This window comes from Pseudochaenichthys georgianus, chromosome 7, assembly GCF_902827115.2.
Source record: "Pseudochaenichthys georgianus chromosome 7, fPseGeo1.2, whole genome shotgun sequence".
NCBI classification, from domain to species: domain Eukaryota; kingdom Metazoa; phylum Chordata; class Actinopteri; order Perciformes; family Channichthyidae; genus Pseudochaenichthys; species Pseudochaenichthys georgianus.
The window spans coordinates 5,945,271-5,968,606 of NC_047509.1; the positions used below are offsets into that span (position 1 = coordinate 5,945,271).

Below are 23,336 nucleotides of genomic sequence, written 5' to 3' on the forward strand. Positions count from 1 at the left end.
GAGAATCACACTAAAGTATTAATGGTGTGTTGAGAAATGAGCATGAGAGCGAGTGCAGTACAACAAGACTGTAAATGAGGGAGGGAGTGCGCTGTGGGGAGACAAGTGTGTGAGGCAGAGTGTTGACAGAGGGAGTGCAGCTGAAGGCTTCTGCGTGCCCATGTGCAGGAGGTTTGGGGTTATATTTAGCAAGGTAGGCGCATCAAACAGGCAGAGGTTAACCCTTCACCGGCAGCTAAAACACTCGCGGAAGATTTCTCTGTATGAAAGACAAAATGCAAATGGGTCATTTCAGTTTAATGGAAGAGACCATGTAAAAAGTCCTTCCAGCCAGACTGTCTGCAGCTCTATCTTTCAGATGTAATAAGTACAGGCTGCGCCCGGTCATTAATGCATCTGAATAACTACCATCTTGCTGCTGAAAAAACTCAGTCTAGCCATGCTAGCAGTTCTGTGATGGCTACTTTACTCCGAGCTAAATGCTAACGTCAACCTGCTAACATGCTCTCATTAGTTAGCTATCATTAGTTGGTCAAAATTAGATTAATCTGTATTCATTATCATAATATTTTATACATGTAAGAGTATTTTTGAAAGAAAATGGCAAACATTAGCTTGCTCAAGCTGCTCAATAGTGACAATTTGCTAGCTACTATAAAGTTTAGCACCGTTAGTTCAACATAACAAGGAATTTGAAGATGCTGCCTTGAGCTTAAGGGTATTCATACCGTTAGACCTTATCTTATAGATGTATAGATCATGATGTATATATAAGATTGCTAGTTGCAGCAAAGGTATAATAATTAACACAGTAAATATCCATAGCAGGTTTTTCGTCTGTACTGAAATGTCCTTGTGTTTGTTAGCATGCTAACATTCGGTAATTAGCAACAAACATTAAGTTAAGATGAACATGTCTTGCATGTAACTGGTATTCAATTAAAGTATTGGACAAGTTCAAATGATGACCAGAACATGGAAGGGTTACTATAGGTCAACCCGAGGGGGGTTATTAACGTCTGCTCCACATTTCATAAAACTTCCTCCACAAGTTGAGATATTTCAGTTTGACTGACAATGAACCACCAAAAGCAGTTTAGTACAGAGCTACAACTACCACACTTTCTTAGACCCAAATCCAGGAATGGAAACAAACAAAACAGGTTGCTTTTACCATATTATCAACAGATGTTTCCATATATTTACATTTTTATAAACAATGACACATCAACCATCAAAAAAGTGCTGCATGAAGAAGCCGGAGCAGGAGCATCCCCATCCAAGTGAATTACTGTGAAGCATCGTGTAATTTAAATATCCATCCTTAAACCAGATCAACAACCACTCTTCAACTTGTTGATATGAATAATCCCATAAGTGAAACAATCTGGTTAAAATTGCAGTGAAGGCTGACATTGAGAAGCCAATAACAGAGTCAACAGGAATCAAAAACACTTATTCCCGAAAAGTACAGTTATTGCCATGTGGAGGGCTGCAATACATATAAACAGCCATTTAGCCAGGGTGGAGGTTAGGAGTGTGGAAGGACACATTTAGAGATAAACATCTGCGTGTTTTAAGAAGGTGTGTGTGACCTTAGCATAGCCCCTCTAATTATGAGCTGCACAGCATAGAAGCAGCTCACTGTTCATGCATTAGACACAAGTCAATGCGATGATATTTGTTAGATTCTAGTCCAAATGTAAAGATTAACTGCACAATGACAAGATAAACAAGGACTGTATTAGGTTGAAGTATTTCTGTACGCAAATGAAAGGAAAATGCAAAGCACAGCCCAACAGTTTCTTCCTTGTTTGTTGATGCAAAACAGCAAAGTAGGACGAGGAGAGAGAATATTATCCCTCGGGGAAAACAGCACACAATCAGACATTTGAACCCAAGAAACATTTATTGTTAAGCAATGTCCCTCAAAACTGGGGAGACAAGCTAGAAACCGCTGCAAATGAGGGTAATACCAGCCCAACAGTTAAGAGTAGAAGAATAGTCTCGTCTCCTTTACTAAAAGGCCATTTCTAAGTGTTCTAGGAGTCTTCCTTAGTAAGAGAGAAAGGGATGATCGGAAAAGTTACGTCAGGGAGAAGAGGGGAAATCGGACCAAAAACTGCAAAACATACTGAAGTGACGCCGAGAAGGCCACTAGCCTTTTTATACCCGTGTGTTGTAATTTTCACCTGTGCTTGGGTAGCCAAACCCCTCTCAAAGGAAGGGTTTGAAATATTAGGATGTGTTTACTTGCTTTATGGTTCAGTAGTTGCAGCTCTAGACGAAATTCTGACACTGATAAATTAGGTAAAACTGTAAGACTGTATTTGAGCCTAAGATCTTGTTTCTTCACAAAATATTGAGATTGTCTCAAAATGGACTCTTCAATTAAACAATAATAAATAAATTGTTGCAGAATAACTGATTTACTAGATTTAGCCCCAATTTACAATTCAGTATACCGAGATGCTCATTGATCAAAATACTCAGCTCAGAATTCTGACATCTAGAGAGAGAAAAAGTAATGAAAAAAACGATCATAAAATATATTAACATATAAAAGGAAAAGGAACAAGAACAATTGTGTTGTCATGGGTTCAATATGCTTGTTTATTTATTTGTATCCAAATGCACTTTATATGTTGCATCTACTTGTGCATGAAATGTCACATGACCTTTTGTACTTCTTGCTGGAGTGAAATCCAAATAGAGGAAGTACATTACAGAGATGAAGAGATTCAAGGACGGAAATTATCTTTCAGACACAAGGACGAGGATCAGAGAGTCCCTGTGTCATCAGTGCTTCATTCGTTTTCCTATTACAGTCTGTAACACATTCAGCCAGAGAAAGGACGAGCTGCATTGCCGTGTACACCAGTATGGACTATGGGGGAATGCAAATCTCTGTTTTTAAGACTAAGAGTACAGTTAAATAACCACTAGAGCCATGACAACGTTAAACAGCTACATCAAATGCTGTGCAGGGCCTTTATAAACCAACTGATGGTTGTCATGGCATTTTAAATAAGTTGCGACATTGCACATGAAGCTGGGATAGTCAGTCCTGATCAGTTGTAGCGAAAGAGAGAAAAGCAGAACAAAAACGCTGACCCGGGGCGCCACCAGGAAAAAGGCAGAAATGCAAAGAGTGGAAAAGAGAAAAGGAAATTACTGTCGGGGAAAAATAAGTGGAACAATGGAGAGACAGTCTGAAGAAGGAAGTTTGAACTGTAACAAGCCACGAGCCAAGGGAAAATCACACACACACACACACACACACACACACACACACACACACACACCACACACACACACACACACACACACACACACACACACACACACACACACACACACACACACACACACACACACACACACACACACACACACACACACACACACACACACACACACACACACACACACACACACACACACACACACACACACACACACACACACACACACACACACACACACACACACACACACACACACACACACACACACACACACACACACACGGCCTATGAACTCAAACGTTGTCTAGTCAGACTCCAATTTGGAAGTAGAAAGACGAAACGCTGCAAATGTTACCTCCTGCAGATAAAACCTGCACAAACCTGCTCAAAAAACTCAATGTAGTTGCTGTTCTGGTGCTTTCAACTATTTGACATGACTTTCATTATCAGATGGGACTTTTTCCATCAAATTATAGACGCCATGAGCTCAATGTGATGTTCATAAAAACCCCAGAGCAGTTACTCAATGGACCAATGGTGAGACTTTACCAACATTCATTTCATCTATAAAGGCAACACGTTCATAAATGTAAGAATGTGACGGGACTACGGATGGACATTAGCTCAAAGCTAAAATCCGGCTCATTTACATTTGAAAGCATTATTTTGTTTAAAATGTTCATTAATGTGCATTGTCGGTTCAAATAAACGATTAAACGTGGTTTTCGAAGTAGTTGAGGTGCAAAGACAGAGGCAGATCATGTGATATACTGAAAGCAGTCACTAAAGGGACCGTGATGTTTGACCGTTTCCTTATGCTGTTCAATAATGACCTCTGAACTGCTTCCAAGGAGCCATCATGTTTGGGAAGCACAAAGGAAATGGACATTTAACACAATCGTGCGATCAATAGCTCCGCAACAGCAAAATAAAGAGACATTGTCTGTTCAAGAATCAACATGGAAGTGTGCACAAAATGGAAATCTGGAGATCTGGTCCAAGCAAACGTCCTCTGCTCATGAAGATCCCGAGATAAGATGGAAAAGACCAGAAAAGCAGACTTTGTGATAAAAAAAATTGAAAAATTATGTAGGAATGGAAGATTTGGATTTTAAATTAATTTTTCGGATACAAATTGGACCAATTTATTGGCAAAAAAAAGGTCGATTTTTCAGAACAGCTGACAAAATTGGCCTTGCTCAGAGACCTTTGTGTCTTACCTACGGTTTCCAAGGTCAAGAACAAATATTGAACCTTAGTTTTAAAGCAAACATGTGAAAGACATTCTTCAAGTGCTGGGAAACATCTAAAATCACATGCATGGCAAACTCCATCTGCTGATGAAGCTCATGGATATTATAGAAAGCTCCAGAACAGCTACGAGGCTAAACTATTGGATACGTAGACGATTTGACAGCAGTATTAACCTCCACCAATAGATTATAGCAAAAATAACTCAATAAAAACATCTGAGCATCCACGAAAATAAAGGCTCAGATACTAAACTAACCAAACCACATTCATGAAATCACTAATTTAAGCCTCGTGTAGACTTTCTAACAGATGTCCTCTTTTATGATGGCCGACACTATAACATCCTAATAGTAAATCAAAAGAGAAACAGCCGAGGTTTCTCGACTGTTTTTGTTTTTTCGGAGGGTGGACAGAGACCAGACAAGACATCTGGTCCCAGATTAGACCAGTGTGTTTAAGACAGGCTTAAGACTCCGGTGGCTTGGAACATTGAAGGTTTCCAGACCCAACCAATTAAGGCTGCTAAACTTTAACTCCATGCTTACTTCACTTACTGTATGTATCCGTGCCAGCAATGCATGCATCACACATGTAAACGCCTGAAAGAGATGGCTACAAATGTGAGGGTGCTGCGAGTAAAACCGAAAGAGATGAGTGGACTAAGAGAATATGAATTTGCAATTATTTGGATCAGTCTTTAATCGTTCAGGACACTTTTTAAAGCACAAAAATGCCAGAAAGGTCACTGGGTCAAACTTTCTTAAGTGTTCATTTAGGTCTTCCTCTAGGTTTTTGGAAATAAAAAAACATTTTAAGTGCTTCTTGGGAAAATAGTTGTTATTTGCAGCCCTAAGAAAGCCTAAAATACCAAATAGTTCACTTTGATGTGAGTTATGAGCTGGGAAAGCGAGAAGGGAGCACAGATGGCAAGCCTTGGGAGGAAAAATACAATAAATAGTGTTGGTTTGGAGATTTACAAGATGTAATATCTATCATCTGAGGTCTAGACCATTCATCATGAGGGGAAGTTCAGAGGGGGGGGGGGGGGGTCATTAATCAAAGATCTGGGATCAAAGTAATTCCCCTTCCTATCCATGAGCAACTCAGAGTGCCCTACAGAAGGTGCTTCTTACAGAACAAAGCACTCAGGTGACTCATTGAGGCCGAGCTATCCAAAGGCTTGACATTAATAATGATGTGTACTTACTGATTCGTAGTCTGAGTCCAAGCCAGCTCCTTGGTGGTGATTTGTGCAGAACTGAATTCATGGTCCACTTGTTTGGCACCATCTATGCATGCAGGAAGAAAAAAAATCCCTTGCACCAACAGCAGCTGTGTTGCAGATCTGTGTGTGGCAGGATCAATGCTAATCACCCCAGCGATGTTTAATTAGCGCTATTAGCTTATCTATGGCATCCTCCTTTCTGTGGTCGCCCTCCTTTTAAAGCCTGCTGCTCAGCCTTGTTAGGATCTGTGGTCGGCACACAAAGCTCACATCGCTTTGAATGCACGGGGAAGAGTGAAACAACAGCATCCACGAAAAGTTAACACTGATCTAACAACCACTAGGTTAAAGCTGCACGTTGGAGTGTGTAAACTGTAAATAACCTGTTGCTGCTGCACACATGAGAAAAAAAAAATCTCCTCGACGTCCGACGTGTGTTGCTGAAGCCCCCTTGGTGTAGAAATAGAAATACGAGGAGAAGAACACCTTGTACAGGGTGTTTAAATCAGCACATCCATGGATAGGTTTCCGTATATGAACTGTACACACTGTGCCGGGGAAGTTGAACACATTTTGTCCGCTGCTTCGTCTCGTCGTCCTCTCTGATCAACCATCGGCTCTCCATTCATTCACACAACCTGGATCCACAAAGACTCGTTGCAGTTCCCCTCTGTGTGCGCCTAGTGGCCTCTAGGGGCGCCATAGAGACATAGACAAAACACACACACATACACACACACACACACACACACACACACACACACACACACACACACACACACACACACGAACACACACACTCGGCTCCATTCATTTTTATCCAAAGAATATCCAGACAAGTTATCTTGAAAATGTCCAAAACATAAAAAAACATAGCAAAATCTCAGATCCTTTACTTATTTAAAAGTACAAATACTATAGTCTTAAAATACTCCACAACAAGTAAAAGTCCTGAGTTCAAAATGATACTTAACTGAAAGTAGGCCTACATATTAGCATTAGCATCAACATGTACTTAAAGTATCAAAAGTACTTGTTATTGAATTTATCTTTTCACAATAGTACATTATTATGGTCATTATATGTGTATGGTTATGTATATACTGTATATAAGTTGTATTTACAGTTTGTTTTATTTTTACAAGATGTAAGGAGTTAGATAAGTAATAACCAATACATTTGACGTATGCTAAGCTAACTATGTCCTTCATGTTGCTTCTACTTGTTGCCTGATGTAACTGAGGACCTTTATTAAAGTGAATCAACTGAATACACATAAAGTGGTGGAAATGGGGCTTAAATGGGTTAACAGCTGATTATTTGGAGACTAATGGCATTGCACTATTGTTATGTGGTTTCAGAGAATCAAAGCAATTCATGAAACAGTGGGCTGAATCCGGGGAGTTTCTCTCCTCACATGTTCTTTTGAATTGAACAGAGGGATTTGAGTTATAATGGTACGCTGCCTCTGCATTGTTACTTTACTCGGCACAATTGTGTTTGCAGGCAACATACGCACTGTTTGTTTGGGAGGGGGGACGTTACATAAGTGAGGCACAGACAAGTTGATACACAAGGTTTATTGTTCAAAACAGAGCTACACAACACAGATGTCTGTTTATACTTTTTAGGGCCTTAAAAAGACGACTGATTCTGCCACCAATCCTGTGTTGGGAAAAAATCCACTATTTAGATCTTGGAAACGTTTTGTTTCTTTGCTTAAAATACAAATTGAACAGTTTTTATTTGCATACATGCCTTCTCATTCAAGCTTCACCCCCAGATAAGCAGTTAAGTAACTACTAAATTAAGAAAAGTGTGAAGTAACAACATATTTCAGGTTATACTAGCCTTTCATAACATTCATCATTTGAATTTGTATTCAAAGCCTTTTCACAGATGTGTGTTGTTATTTCTGCTTATTCATGTTCGTGCCGGCCGTCTCGTGTCACCCCCACAGAGGGATTTCTCTTTGGTTTGCATGAGGTCTGCATGGGAAAACATCTGACCTGACAAAGCCAAAACAATGACACTGCCAAAATGTAGCTGTGTTGTGTTTGTGTGCTCCGCAGCCTCCATAAAGAGGCGGGGAGCAGCAGACAAAGAAGAGCGAGGGGGCAGACAGAGAGGGGATGTTAAAACAGCCCACTTAACAAATTAGCAATTCTTCACTGTGTGAGTGGATGTTTACGACCCAGTACTCCTTCTAATTTTCACGTAACATAATTTGAGGCCAGTTTAGGTAGTTACAAGACATGGGGTTTGTTATTTCTTTAATTAGAATTTCTTCAATTTGAATATGAAAGAAGTTATTCTGTTTCACAGGCTAATATATTTTAATTACTGCCCTAAAACTTATTGTAAGTGAACATCTGCTGTTGTTCAAAATCTCCAAATCCATTTGCTGCCCCCTTGAGGGACAACATGTAGAACCATTAGTCTTTGATGAATCGTTTACATCCCACATCGGCTTAAAAAGTAAACAAGTTGCATTTACAAAACACTTTTAATGACCCACCGGTGCAAGAACAGGTTGTTATCGTTAAGACAAGACCAAATGTACAGCAGTTAAAACAGTAAGTCAAAAAAAATGTCACTGGTATTTAAGCACAAAGCTGACAACATGGGCTTCAGATTCACAGTAATCCTAATCCATTACATGGTTGAAGTCTACATGGATCTACGACTATATGACAGCACTTGAAATCAATAAAACCACAAAGTCTGAGCAGAAGGTGTGTTTTGTTTAATATCCGGCAGCTATTTGTATTGATTACAACACAAAGGAGAGACGACAATAAAGAGTTTTAAGTACAAAGTGTGATATTATTGTCAAGGAAACGCACTCCTTCACTGTTCCTTCAGATGTAAGAGGTTGTACGTCCACCAACAGGAAGGCAGCCATCTCTTCCTGCAGAGTCTGTGACGCTGGCTGCTCCGTCTCTCTGAATCTTGAAGTAAAAAACTGTCCATCTCAACCTCAGGTCTGTACAGGGAAAGGCCCATCCTTACTGCTTTGGGTGGGAAACAGCAGGTAAGAAGGGTACAGAGAAAAGACGTATAAGAAATGTCACTAATTCCCCATTTGACTGGGTCTGGTCAGTCCCTTGAAGACTCGCAGCTTTCCTGCACCGGTGAGATCAAAGCTGTAGTCTTTAGTGATGTAGGGCATCTCTCCATCAAAGCCAGGCTGGAACAAGGACAAAAGATACCATACGTTATGAGAAAAGCTTCAGTTTCAAGGCCTTTATTGTCATGTGTGTGCATAGCTACAGGTCAATCAAATAAAATAGATATAATAGAAACAGAATATGATAGAAACTGTCCAGAATAGACTATATATAGTACTTGACATATAGGCTATGATATATGTGAGTTGCAAACAGATGAATGTTATGTATGTTAAGCACATACGTAATGATATTTGACATGCCAAAGATAGGAAGTGAAAGAGATGGACCAGAGAAGTGTTCTGACCTGTGTTGTGAGGATACAGGAAGGCAGGGATATCGCTCCCAGGAGGAAACAGTTGACGTTACGAAGGATGGAGGGATCAACAGGCGTCAGTAAAAAGTACAGACCTCGCGCCAAGTCGATACCTCGAAGCACACCTGGAACACATTAGCATGTAAATATATACTGAATTTAACGATTGTATTTAAAGGTCTCCTATTATATTATTTTTAGGCATACATTATAGGTCTCAGATATATACAAAACATGTATATCTAGTGTTTTGCTCAAAATACCAAACAGATCACCCATTCTAGCTTTAGGCGCTTTCACACCGCAGTACTTTTCCCACAAAGGAACTCTTTAGTTCTCATGAACGAAGTACAGATCGCGTTCACACCGGAATAAGTCCCTGGGGAGGATTAGGCAAATGAAGCCGCCGCCATTTCGGAACTATATCGGAAGTAAAGTGGGAAAAGTACTGCGGTGTGAACGCGCCTTATGCCTCATACCCCTCTATTTGAGCCCTGGGTCCGTAGCTTTAAACAAAACAAAAAAATGAACCTTTTTTTTTTTTAAAGAGAGAAGAGAGCGAAAAGCCGCCGTGATTAAACACCATATTATGTTCCAAACCACATCAAGGATTAATTGAAATATTTATGCAAGAACTAAACGAGACTATTGAATGCGAGGTTTGGCTGAAGATAGATTATTCCTTCCTGATCTTGAGACATTATTGTTTGCCCCTCTGAGCTCACAGAGTTGAAGGGTCACCTACCGAAGCCCACGCAGGGGCAGATGGGAGCCTGACTCAGCAGCACGGGGCCTCCCTTGCTGCTCACTTTCTCTCCCAGGCAGCAGAGGGCCACCAGACTGGCGTTAGCAGCGTAAAACATGTGAGAGGGCACCACCTCGCAGTGGATCACACCCAGAGCCACCGCTGATTGGGGCACCTGCGGGCAGGAGGAAGAATGGTTAGGCACTTATTCATGTTGATGGTTCAGTTGTACACAAACTGAAATATGAAAATTAGAGTCATAATTAAATGGGAGAAGACCAAATACTCCTGCATCAAGTCCTACAGTCTCAGAGGTTGTATAACCTGACCATGTAAGATTAAACTCATTGTTAAACTGTTACATATGAACAATGAAGCTCAGCATTTCAACGTGTTACAATAGCATGCAAACCATGGAAAATACAACATACATTTTCTACAAAGTACGACAGACTTAAAGCCATCTTCGGCGTGTAAAGTTGATTCAATTAAAAATAAAGATGAATGAAGGCAAACATTTGTGTGTAAGGTTTGAACGAGAAACATTGGACCATGCATAAAACAGCATAGATCTCAAAAAGAGAAGGGGTGCCAAATGAAGCCATTGTCTTATTTCCATCAACAGTCCCTGGGCATTTACACTCACACCAATTAAAGAACACTTTAACTATTTGATAGTCTAGATGAGCACCACTCTTGTTTGTAGAGTTGAGAGCGTATTCAAGAAGAAAAAAAAGATAAATTAATACAAATATTTGTGTGCAAGGTTTGAACGAGAATTATTGTCAACAAATATACTGTATTTTAGTTCAGTGGCTCTCAACTGGTCAGGCCTCGGGACCCACTTTTTTCCTTTGTCAATAGATCGCGACCTGACATTTTGAACCACTCACATCTATTCAACAAAAAATGGTGCTGTAATATATACGCTTTGCAGCATACAATATTAATTAAAGTGAAGTACAGTGCATATATCCCTTCACAGAACTAAAGTATGCTTTTAAATAAGGTTTGATGAGATGATGGAATCAAAGCTGAACTGAATCACATAAAAGGCCCACGTGCTGAAAACCCAACCCCAGAAGGGGGTCTGGATTCTCCCCCAGGAGATTTTTAGAAATGCTAACATATAAACTACTCATTCTGGTACACTCTGAGAAGAAAATAAATACATCTATTACTACCCGACATATTCATAATATTTCATGCCATTGTTTGTGTTTCACTTTGTTCTGAAGCTGAACTTGCTGCTCCTCACAGAGAGAAGAGCAAAGAGGAGAGTCTGTGTGAATTACTTTAAATTGTGGGTAAGGGTAGATAGCCCCCGTTGTTCTGTGACCTGTCAATCATCAAACCGAGGGTCATATTTCATTATGTGTTCATTTGTATCTGAAGTTGTACCCATGGATGTATAAAGAGTAGTTATACCGCAAAGTTATTCTCCGTGGGGACTTCCGGAAACAATCTTGATTCTGATTGGCCAGAAGACTCGAAAAAACATCAGCAAAGATGTTTTATTGAGAAGATGATCACTACGGGACAGAAGTTTTCAAAACAGTTTATGGTCTCCGGTACTTTCAGTCCAAGGCCTACTGCATGCACAGCGTTAGAAAATCGGGCCTTCAAAATAAAAGTTTGACTTTTTTTCTTCACTCACACATCTGCGACTCACTCGAAACGGCTCAGCAACCCACTTTTGGGTCGCGACCCACCAGTTGAGAACCACTGTTTTAATAATAATAATTCTGCTGCTCTGTACAAGAAGGGACAGAGTAGACTCTTTCTGCTGAGGAGACTGAGGTCTTTCGGGGTGCAGGGGGCACTCCTTCAGACTTTTTACGACTCTGTTGTGGCATCAGACATCTTCTATGGTGTGGTCTGCTGGGGCAGCAGCATCTCGGCTGCTGACAGGAAGAGACTGAACAGACTGGTAAGGAAGGCCAGCTCTGTCCTCTGGACACTGTGGAGGTGGTGGGAGACAGGAGAATGGCAGCCAAGCTGTCCTCCCTGCTGGACAATATGTCCCACCCCCTCCAGCTCCTTCAGCGACAGGCTGCTGCACCCCTGCTGTCTCACGGAGAGATACTGCAGGTCCTTCCTTCCTGCAGCGGTCAGACTATACAACCAGCACAGCCCCTAGTAGACCCCCCCTCCTCTAAACACACCACAACACAGACTATATCACCCCTTGCTGCTAAATACCAATCAACTATGTGCAATATATGCAATATATATATGCCGTTAATAACTGTGTAATTTATACCTGGCTGCTAAATCCTTAGAACCGTAGTAATCAGCAGCGAACCGCTTCAACATGTGTATTTTCGGGTTATTCACGGCATTCATTTTGTTATTCTACAGTATTGTTGTTTTATAGTTATTTGTTAATGTAACCCAATTTGTGTTATTTTAAATTGAAAAGGATATCGCATTGTGTTTGTTACTTTCGTTGCAGTTGTATATGCCAAGTGTAATTTGGCTTGGCTTCCTATTTTGTATGGACATGCATTTTGAAGGAGAGTTAGCGCTGTTGACAGGAAGTTGTTGTTGCTATGGAAACAACGTGACAGAGATTAACGGAGAAAAAGTAATGTCTACATATAAAGACGGAGAAAGTAAATGATTAAGTGTATGGTTAAGTGTTAGCACCCCCCGAAGAGGCACAAGCTCTTACGTTGATATTGGAGTTTTCAATAAATAAATAAAAAACCGAAAAAAAACTAATATCCGAATAACGAAATTGAAACCCGAATAGTACTCCAACGAACGAATATTCGGATACAGCCCTAGTAAAATTCTAGCAAAAAAATATCTGTGTGTACAATCATGGCTCTCACATACCTGGTAGGGGGTTAGGGTGTGCAGAGGTCTGATTGGTCCGGGGTCAGGTGACTGCAGCTGACTCAGGTAGGCCAACAGAGAAAGCTCTCTCAGCTCATTGGTGCGCTGGTGCTTCCTGTCAAATACAAAGGACACACATATATAATAAATAAAGTTTTCAAGGTTAATGAATTGTCATTTTAAGAGGATGAGGGTTGCACAGCTAGATTCAAGATGCAAGGCTTTATTGTCATGTGCACATTAGCTACAGTATAGATATGGCAATGAAAAACTTGATTAAAATGCAGGCTGTTTTTATTCACTTTTACCTTTATATGTCAATGTGCTGACTGAGGTGTACTTACGCGGTTCCTTGCCTCCCGGCTCCCTTGAACTCTGATTGTACGATAACGTGAGTGTAACTTTTGGGGGGGCTGTGGCTCTCGGTAAACTCGTCCAGAGCGGTCACAGCAGGGGGGTGCGTCTGGTGGCCGTGCGCCGTCCTCAGAAACTCTGGAGTCATGGAGGGACACTGAGTGACCCCGCTGTGACTGAGCTGGACCACGTGTGAGACGGGGAAGAAGCGGATCATGTCCACCAGCAGCTGAAACCCAAATCCTGTGGACAGACCCCAAACAAGCACATGTTCAGACACTGTGTACAGAGAGAATACTTATATTCAGTCCCAGAGAGGAGCTGACCTTTGACCCAGCCCATGGTGTTGATGACGACGGTGGTCTCTCTGCCCGGGGACCGTCTGCGCCACAGGGTCTTCAGAGACTCCAGGTACCGCTCCAAGTCCGTCTCACATGACGTGTGACCGAAGTGGATCATGTGCTCTGGGGAGGTCTGATGTGTGAAAGGAGGACCTGGAAGACAATTCAATATAAATCCACTAATCACGTTTTAAACAATTAGTAGAGGAAAAACAGAAGTGGGGGGACGTTTCAGATAAAACATTAAAAGGAATAGTTAGAATTTTTTTGGAAAATATTTTAAATATCATTATTATGTCTTTATTAGGAGAAGAGGTGATTTAAGCCAAATTAAGCTATTCTCTTATTTCCATCAGCAGTCCCTGGGTCACACACGTCGCAATTAAATAACACAATATTTCATAGTCTAGATGAGTATCACTCTTATGTCTGTATGATTAATATGAAGTTACAGCACAAAAAACAGTCTAGTTAGTCAGGCATGAAATTGGGCCTCTGTTCAAGGCTGAGTCTTTCTATCTTTATGGCATCTGGTGTAAAGTAACTAAATTCATAAACTCAAGTACTATAGCCTACTTGGGTACAATTTTGAGATACTTGTACTTTATTATTCTTCTCCTCTACAGTTCATAGGTAAATGGTGTACTTTTCCTCCACTACATGTATTTAATACCTTTAATTACTTCAGAGATGTGGATGAATGATGTGAAATATAATCAAGTGTTAAATCAGACTTTAGTTCCACCTAGAGTAAATCCACCAGCTACCCTGCAGTCTACAAAGTCATTCAAACTAGCTGCACCTTCACCAGCTTTGAGAACACTTTGATCAATCATTATAAAACATATCATATATATTATTCTGAAATGGACCAATCTGCACAACGACTACATTTACTGTCGCTACTTTCACTATATTTTGATGAGAATACTTTTCTACTTTTACTTGAGGAACATTTTGAATGCAGTACTTTTACTGTAACAGAGTATTCCTACACTCTGGTACTTCTACTTATACTCAAGTACAAGATCTGAGTATTTCTGCTTTTACTCAAGTACAAGATCTGAGTATTTCTGCTTTTAATCAAGTACAATATCTGAGTGCTTCTACTTTTACTCAAGTACAAGATCTATATTTATACCACCTCCGTTTATCGCCTATGAAAAAAAAACTATTAGAAAACGAAGGCTAAAGCTAACGTTAGCAGATAGTGACAATGTATGCTAGCTAGCTCAACGATAATATTGCGACAGAAACACTTTTCAGTGCACATCACGCTCTGCGCTCCGACAGGGAGCTCTGCTCTGAACACCTGAACGGCCCGTTCTAACAGCTGTTCACCAGCGGTCCAGTCTGTACCACAGTGACTCTGGACCGCACATTTAATATTAACGAGCGCACCCGTAGCAGGTAATGTGGCTGCTGAAGCTAGACCATCATCGCGGAGCAGCAGAGCCGACAGGCAGGAAGACTCGAGCACACAGCTCGCGCTGAATTATAATATATAAAAAAAGAACACCATCCGTGTCATGATGGCACATAACAGCTCGCGGCCGCAGATTACTCCCAGACCCCCCATACCCCAAACATATTTTTATTGCAGATCTACATGAATCACACAAACGACCTATTTTGATTCAAAACGGCGAATTTCGCCGAAAGGTGAGTGATTCTCATGCCTGAGTTAGTACATAACCCCTTACATATTATATTTTCCATTTGACCTAGCATCATTTGTACACACATAAAACCAACATACAACTTATTGAGCTTTATTGGTGCTGGTCGACAGAAAAATAAATATTTCCTCTTGTTTCTTTGCAAGAGAGCAAACTCAAAGTTTTTACCAGGAAATGTGACAACTATTCCTTACAACACATATTATGTCTTACTATAAAGGAAGATGTCAACTATGCATGTTTTATACAGCATTGTAAAGGCTTCAGAGTAGGAGGATGATCAAACTTACCCAGAAGTGGTTCTGTGACATTCGCCAAACAAAGGCATCCAGCCGGAGTGAACTCTGTCTGACCGAGGTCACCTTCCAGGTAATCTACACTACCAGTGCTGCACACACACACACACACACACACACACACACACACACACACACACACACACACACACACACACACACACACACACACACACACACACACACACACACACACACACACACACACACACACACACACACACACACACACACACACACACACACACACACACACACACACACACACACACACACACACACACACACACACACACACACACACACACACACTTATTAAGTTTCATTTCGAAGCAGAAATATAAAAATATGAGCAACTGTATTAGAATGGAACTCACTGGTTCAGTAAGGTGTTGATGAGGGTGCGGATGAACGTTGACTTGCCAACATTTTTGGATCCACATACGAGGATGACTGCACAACCATCCAGGTCCCCTGTGAAAGACAGACATGTGTTCAGATATGCTTACATCAGGGGCATCCAAACTTTTCTCACTGAGGGCCACATACACAGGGTATATGCAGGAATCTTGAAGTCAAATGTAAGACCTTTTTTAAGACCCTTTCCATTCATTTTAAGACCTCATCGCCACTTTGAGTTTTAACCGGTTACCTTGGCGACACACTTTACCTCACATTGACTATATACAGCAGGGGAGATTCCCAGTCGATCGCGAGATCTGTCTAAAAATAGAACAACAATATTCTGTTTTATCGTTAATGTCCTATAACATAATCGTCTTGTGCCAGAATAATGCACTTGAACGCATCAAAGCTTTGTGATTGATGATGTAGGCTAGTATGAATGATAAGTGCGACACGTCGGCGTCTTCTCTGCATACGGCAGTTTAAACTGTATTTCCTTTATCCTGTAATATGACTTGAGAGATTTAAACTCCGCACACTGAGTTGATCTCTTTTCTATAGACGCCGGAGGCGGGCAGCGTCAGGTAAAAAAAGTTATTTAGCCTTCCCAAACCTGAGCCTCACGTGCCGCCTATGCGTGTCAGTCACGTTCTTGCGAAACACATGAAGTCTTTCAAAGACGGCGAAGTTGTGAAAGAAGCATTCCCGGAGGCTGCCGATGCGCTTTTGGGGGACAGTAAAAATAACTGTAGCATTTCAACAGGTTTATGATATAATAAAAACTCAAGTTAGATACCGTTATTAATCAGCTGTAAGTTTTAGTTTGTTTGAACTTATTCATTATAATTATTGTACAAAATGGTATAAGAATGCAAACTTAAATTGATTATAGTCTATTATCAATTCAGGTTAAGAAACTAGTGTTGCTTGCATCCTATTTTAAAGGCATTTATTTTTATACTCGACTAAAATGCAACAAAAAAGGGTTTGATTCTATTAATCTTGTTTTTTTATTGCACTTTGGCAGCAGATTCCTGTGTAGCTTCAGATCTGAGCTGTCTTATTAGTAAGCCTCATTTATACTTTTGTAGCAACACTATTTTTATATAATGGCAAAGAAAGAGTCTTTTCTTTTTCCCTGTGTCATATGTGGCAGCACTGTTCAATGTTTCTTGAAAACATTACCCACTGTAGTGTGACGTGTGAATAAACTCCAACTCTGTATCAACAACACTGTTGTGTAACTTCAGTTAAATACTTGTATGTGTGTAGACTAGAAAGAGGTAAGATGAAGGATCTGCAGTATTTTATGAAGTATTAATCGTACAAAGGTCAGTTTTATACAAGTATTGTGAATTTACCTGGTAGTAGGCTGTCAGTAATGGCTACGCCTCTCTATTTGGACTGGTAGATCTCTGCAGACTGGCAACTTTAAAAAGTAGCTCTCGGTTCAAAAAAGCATGGGCACCCCTGGTCTACAGTATTGATTGTCCTTCCTCCTTATCTTCCAACCATTTGGACGCAAACTTGCATTTCCCCATAACGATGTTGCTTAGCAACCGGCGTAAACGGACCTTCGCGCGCCATCAAGAAGTGAGCGTGCGATGTCCTGTTCAGATGACGTCAGATCCAACGGGATGCCATAAATAAACTACACAGAATCACACTACACACCTACGCCATGATTACATTCAGGCAGACGGCAGAATACAACCTCTTTGGACCATTTGTATACTTATTGAAAACAAGCTACAAAATGTAATACCTTGGAAAATGCCGTTTAATACTTTTTAATAGCCTTCATTTTCGCTAAATTGATTTATCAACTTTTAATACTCTTTAAGACCCCGCGGACCCCCTGATACAGAACAATATACGAAGGGCTGTGCCGCTCACTAGAGGTATATTGCCATATCAGTGAAGTTATAAGTTAGCAAAATCAATCAAATAAATGATGCTTGACACTTGAAAATGCTTTAAGAAACACAACGGCCTACACCACAGTTTACCGCAGGGTTCCATTTACTTTGTTGGCAGCACATTCTTTAAAACAGAAGCTTCAGATTGATAAAAAGAGGAAATATGAAGGGTAGATTTCAAGCTTGTTATGTAATTAAGTTACTAAGATTTGTTTGAATATGTTTTTAACTTCAATTGACTGTATTTATTTGAAAAGTGGGCATATTAAGACATCAATACTGTGTAATATATTGTTGTGTTACATATATATTTAAGAAGTACCATATATTACAAGCACAAGTTTCATTTGTGGGCCATATTTCATTATACTTTTTGAATTAGCCGAGGGACGTTTCAAAATGTGCCGCATTTGGCCCCTGGGCCGTAGTTTGGACACCCCTGGCTTCCACACTTTTACAGTGATCTTGAACATGAATCAAACATGAGCCCAAGATAAGCTCAGTGTTCAATAACCTTTAGTGGCATATCTAAGAGGAGCTTACCTCTGCAGGCACGGACCACCATGTTGAGAGCCTCTCTGTAGCTCTTTGACATTTTCAGGCCCTCGATGGCTCCCACCAAGGGAATCATCCCCAGACCATTGAGTGGAGTGTCAAGAACAGCGGACATGAGTTCACTCTGCAAACAAACGGGGGAGAAAAGATTCTGTTTAACACGTGCAAGAATTTAGAAAAATACCTAAGACATTAACCTATTCATGAATTCTGCTAAGATTCTCATCGTCTCCCAGTTCCAGCTCTATTCCACATTCAGTGTTGATACATTTCTTGTGATCAGGTGAACACTGTCAGTCAGTGAACTCACCACTGGGGGGCTGAACAGTTCACTGAGATCTGTGAAGCTCGACAGGAACCGCGTCAGAGGCGTCTCCATGGGCTCCAGCAGGATGATGGAGGAGTTTGTTGTAACATTTTTTAGCAATTTCTTCCGTGATGCTGCAACATTTAAATTCAAACAGTAAGTACGGATAGAAAACAATATGTTTCTAAAACACAGCTTTGAACGTGTCACCAACTGAGAAATCCTAATCTGAAATAGGCAAAATTAATAGAATATTGACCCCTCCCTTATAACATGGTTCGAGCTGATTTACCTGATGTCAGGTACTTTTTGAGGATGGGTGAAGCCTCTGTTTTGTCATCTCTGGTCTGATCAGAGTTTTCCAGTGCTCTAATGGTCAGAGGACAATGTGACGCTGGGGAGAAGAGAGGATATGACTGCTGGCCTTCTTCAATGGTGAACCCCATCACCTCCACCCGGCCGTACAGACAGGTCAGGTGGCACTTCCCACGGAAACACAGGGTCTGACGGAGAGGAAATGTAATGCTTAGTCAAAAAAATCTTAGTTGTTAGACCTTTACTTAATTTTCCAAAGCATACCTGATTCTTCTGCATGACGAGCACTGCGTGGTTTCGTCGATCATCTCTCTCTGCACAGTTATGGAGAGACCCTCCCTCCAGTCTCACTGGGATTATATGTTGTATTTCACCTGAGGTCTTAACCCCATTCCCATGAATAGACTGGGAGTACTTCTTCCATTCCATGGAGTCATTTGAATCATTGTCCATTTTAAACACTGAGCTTCCATTAGCCTGTGTGGGAGGTTTCTGAACTACAGACTGAGGGGTGTTTGTCTTGGCGTGAGAGACAGGCTTTGCTTTATTCTTTAATCTCTTGACGGAGGGCTTTTTCTTCTGAGACGCTTTGTGCACCACCGCCATTTTGGCCACGACAGGACTGGAGTTGAGCTCAGAGGAAGTGATGGGGGGCCGGCTCCGTTTGCCCCTCACATCCTTCCACTTCTGAGATTTAGCATGGCCCTTCACCTGTGTGGGTTTATGTGCCTTCATGATTCTGTGATCAACAACTACTCTTGTGGGGGCTGATTAAAACAAAAAGGGGGCGGGCTGCAAATAGAGAGAAAGAGACAATTAGCATCTGAAAGGACAGGTGTCACCACTACGTTGACTAGGGTCAAAATGAATAGCTGGAAATTAGCCTTCACTAAGTAACTCAGCAATAACCAATTGTGGAAGATGTTAGTTCTTACACTTAAATAAAGGTAGTACTATTAAAGTGTAGAAATAATGTAAAGTACTGCAAAAAAGAAAACAAATATCAAAGAAACATTTTACAGAATGGTCCGTTTCACAATAAATGTTATGTTATCTGATCAAAATTGTTGACGCAATAACGTGTATGTCACATTATTGTATATACGGAGTGCGAATATACTGCGAGGATCATTAATCAGAGGTGGAAGAAGTACTCAGATCGTGTACTTAAGTAAAAGTAGAAGTACCAGAGTGTAGGAATACTCTGTAAAAGTCCTGCAATCAAAATGTTACTCAAGTAAAAGTAATAGAATCGAAATATACTTCTTGGAGTACCAAAAGTAAAAGTACTCATTATGCAGATTGGCCATGTTCACAATCATTAATATTATATGTTTTGATTATAATTACTGATTAATGTGTTTATCAAGGTGGAACTAGTTTTGATTACTTGATTTACTGCTCGGTAGAATGTGAATGTAATACAGGTACATCTAAAGTATTTTTAAAGTGTTTGTTCATTTATAATCTACATCAGGGGTCGGCAACCCCTGGCACCGTAACCAGTGGCACACGAGGAATAAGTGGAATAAGTGTGCAAAATATTTAAATTGTATTTTCGGATCCTGAACGAGACCGCCGCCAGAGCGCGTCTCCCCGTTACCTGCAGAAGGAAGCCATGCACGCAACGCACCGCCTAACTGCAGGTGACTTTCTGTCGCTTTCCTCCGTGGTGCTGATCGTTTCACCACGGAGGAAAGCACTTCACAAATTGCAGTACCCATAAGGCGCTGTACAAATGCCGCAGTTTTTGCGTGGCTGTGTATTTAGTTGAAAGCTGGCCATCTGTGTGTTGAACTTTCCTGTCGGTTCCCAGGCCGTAGTCGAGGAGGGCAGAAGCAACAAGCTTCAGCTTCAATAACCCATTTTAGCTTCAATGACTGGAGAGAGGCGAGCTCTTCTTGGGAGGCCGTTGCATTTATTTAGCTGTTCTTCTGTTTCACAAAATACATCACAGACCTCTGTTTTTCTGCTGCCTCGTTTCACTTCCTGAAACATACACACGCTCCCTCACTGTCGCTCTACCATCCACAAACACAAATGCACAAGCCACACCCCTCTCTCTCTCTCTCTCTCTCTCTGGCTGCGGCCACACGAGGACGAAAACGGCTGAACGCATAGGATTAACGCAAACAAGCTTCTGTCCACACGCAATAGTTATCCGGATAGTGTCTGTCCACACGAGACCGCTCCGTTTAGCTCCAACCGCTGGAGAAGCTGCAGTACATATGCCGAGCCTGTACGTGGCGCTGTAACTTCCTCCACAAAGGCAGCGAAGAAGCATGGTTGTCATGATTGCCCTTCTGTTTATTCTCCGCGGTGGGGGCCGAGGGAACCGGGCAGAGTTTTTCGCCAGTCAACGTGAATTAAAGTTTAAATCTTCCGGACACAATTATAAAAGTGCCGGTCAAAGGTCTTCTTTGTTATTTATTGAGCTTTAAAACAAGTGAATAACGACTCTATATAATATAATAATAAAATACACGGAGCCTCTCTTTTTCCTCCCTCTCTTCGGACAGCGCCAGTGTCTGTCTCATGCAGCAGCTGATCCAGTAATGAGTGACCCGGCCGACAGTAAAAATAAACATATTTATAACTAGTTTAGGGAGTTTGAGAGGTAATTAAAATAGCTAAGGGCGATGATCTGACTTGAAGTGTGTGTTTTGCTGCAGCGGGAGGAGCTGCAGGTGAGCAGAGCTGCGTGTCTCCGTCCTGTCAGATTAGATTTCACTCGCGTTTAGGTCCATATCGAGAGAAAGATCAATAATCTGAATTCAGGGTGCAGTTTACTTTGAAGCGGGGGTGAGCAGCAGAGGTGGGGAGAGGCGTGGCTATTGCCTCATCATTATTGCTGTAGATGTTGCACAAACAACTGTAGCATGGTCAATAGCGTCCGGAGCACGATAGCAACTCTGCGATCCGCCATTGTTGTTGTTGGTGGCAAAACACTTCAGCAATGGCGCGGGGTAAGCGGAGGTGAGCAGAAGAGGCGGGGCTATTGCGCAATCACTATCAGTGATCTGAAAATGTTCGGATAGGGCGTACACACGGAGCCGTTTGACCCCCCAGAGAGATGCGTATGCCTTTCTATCCACCTTGGGACCCGTTATCGTTTCCTCAGTCGTTTAGTGCCGTATTCGGTCGTCCTCGTGTGGCCGAACGGTCTATATGACACTAAAGTAAAAACACACTATTAACATCTGAATTGTAAAGAAGTAGAAGTACACAGTAACAACAAATGTAAATACTAAAGTACAGTAAAGTAAAGTACAAGTACCTCAAAATTGTGCTTAACTACAGTACTTGTGTTAATGTACCTAGTGTGGTGACACGTTATTGGACATAATTCACCTCTGTATTGTGTTGCCACACGGACCCTTTAGTGGGAACACCTGTAGCGTTAGCTTCTATTCCTGCTAGCTTGTCAAGCAGAGCAGTTGATGTGTTAACCTCTCTGTTATTAATGGCTAATAAAGATTGGAACTCTGTTCTTAATACACCGCTTCCGACTCCCTTTTCCTGGCACTACACTAGTTACTTTACACCACTGTCATTCATTTCTTATCTCATCCCACAATAAAATAGCATACTTTATTTGTTATTTAAAATTAAAAAGTGGCTAGTAACTTAACCATTTTCCTTTCAAATGTAGTAGAGTATAAAGTAAAAGAAAAATATTTAAAAACCTTATTCAACACATATTAGTTTGATTTTGCAGCAGTTCGATAGCAGTTGAATGCTAAGCTAACCACTGTAAGACGTAAAACGAGGTAGCAACATACGTATTATAATATACTTTAGTATATCAACATGTGGAGCAATATTCAAAAACACACATACAACATACGACAGTATAACTCGCTATTATACAATACATTTTAGAAACATTTAATACATTTCGTCTACCCATCACAGAACTGAAACAACTGACAGTTATGCTAACTGCTATCTGATCTTAATGCATTGAGGAGGTGAAAACTTACCCCCCAATTGTGTAAAGACAACGTAGAAATATGAAGTCGACCAGTTGTGATTTTACTAAATAGATAGCGTTCTTATTTAGGAAAAGTGAAGCCAAGGAAATGGCCAACTGTGCTGCAGCAGTGCTAACAAGCTAACTAACATGTGTGAGCCACAAACAGACCCCGCTTCCAGATGGTCGACTAAAGGCTAGCCCGGAGTTTCATTATTTACATTTAACTACGCAGAACTATTACATTTTATCTGAAATATGAATGAACTCAACAAAAAGAACGAAATTAATGTAGGCACAGATAATAATTATATGTGAGGCAATTACATCGTTACTTATGTGCTTGTAGATGTTTAATAATGGACAACAAGCATTTTTCCCGGAGTTAGGTCG

General features: G+C 40.9%; 2 protein-coding genes across 2 annotated transcripts in view; both read right to left on the reverse strand.

Annotated features, from left to right (window-relative positions):
- plekhg5b (pleckstrin homology domain containing, family G (with RhoGef domain) member 5b) overlaps positions 1 to 6,368 on the reverse strand; it is an 84,203-nt gene extending 77,835 nt beyond the window's left edge. Inside the window, exon 1 of the mRNA XM_034086748.2 lies at positions 5,710 to 6,368. Within this exon, the coding sequence (XP_033942639.1) occupies positions 5,710 to 5,791 (82 nt within the window). The 5' untranslated portion in view covers positions 5,792 to 6,368. The remainder of the gene's footprint in view (positions 1 to 5,709) is intronic.
- A 924-nt stretch (positions 6,369 to 7,292) lies between these two features.
- Positions 7,293 to 23,139, reverse strand: nol9 (nucleolar protein 9). The gene is made up of 13 exons (XM_034087728.1): positions 22,954 to 23,139; positions 19,235 to 19,762; positions 18,948 to 19,158; positions 18,659 to 18,789; positions 18,337 to 18,472; positions 15,847 to 15,943; positions 15,464 to 15,561; positions 13,480 to 13,647; positions 13,144 to 13,396; positions 12,800 to 12,914; positions 9,959 to 10,133; positions 9,205 to 9,338; positions 7,293 to 8,917 (listed from the first exon to the last, which is right to left on the reverse strand). Exons 2-13 carry the CDS (start codon positions 19,703 to 19,705, stop codon positions 8,801 to 8,803), a joined length of 2,106 nt encoding a protein of 701 aa, XP_033943619.1. The 5' UTR covers positions 19,706 to 19,762; positions 22,954 to 23,139; the 3' UTR covers positions 7,293 to 8,800.
- Positions 23,140 to 23,336: the final 197 nt, after the last annotated feature.

Coding starts and splice junctions, on each gene's coding strand:
- nol9 (XM_034087728.1), bottom strand. CDS start 19,705: ATGAAGGCACATAAACCCACACAGGTGAAGGGCCATGCTAAATCTCAG. Junction 9,339..9,958: donor CTGCCCCTGCGTGGGCTTCG/GTAGGTGACCCT, acceptor AATGTGTTCCAG/GTGTGCTTCGAGGTATCGAC. Junction 8,918..9,204: donor CCTGTATCCTCACAACACAG/GTCAGAACACTT, acceptor TCCTTGTTCCAG/CCTGGCTTTGATGGAGAGAT.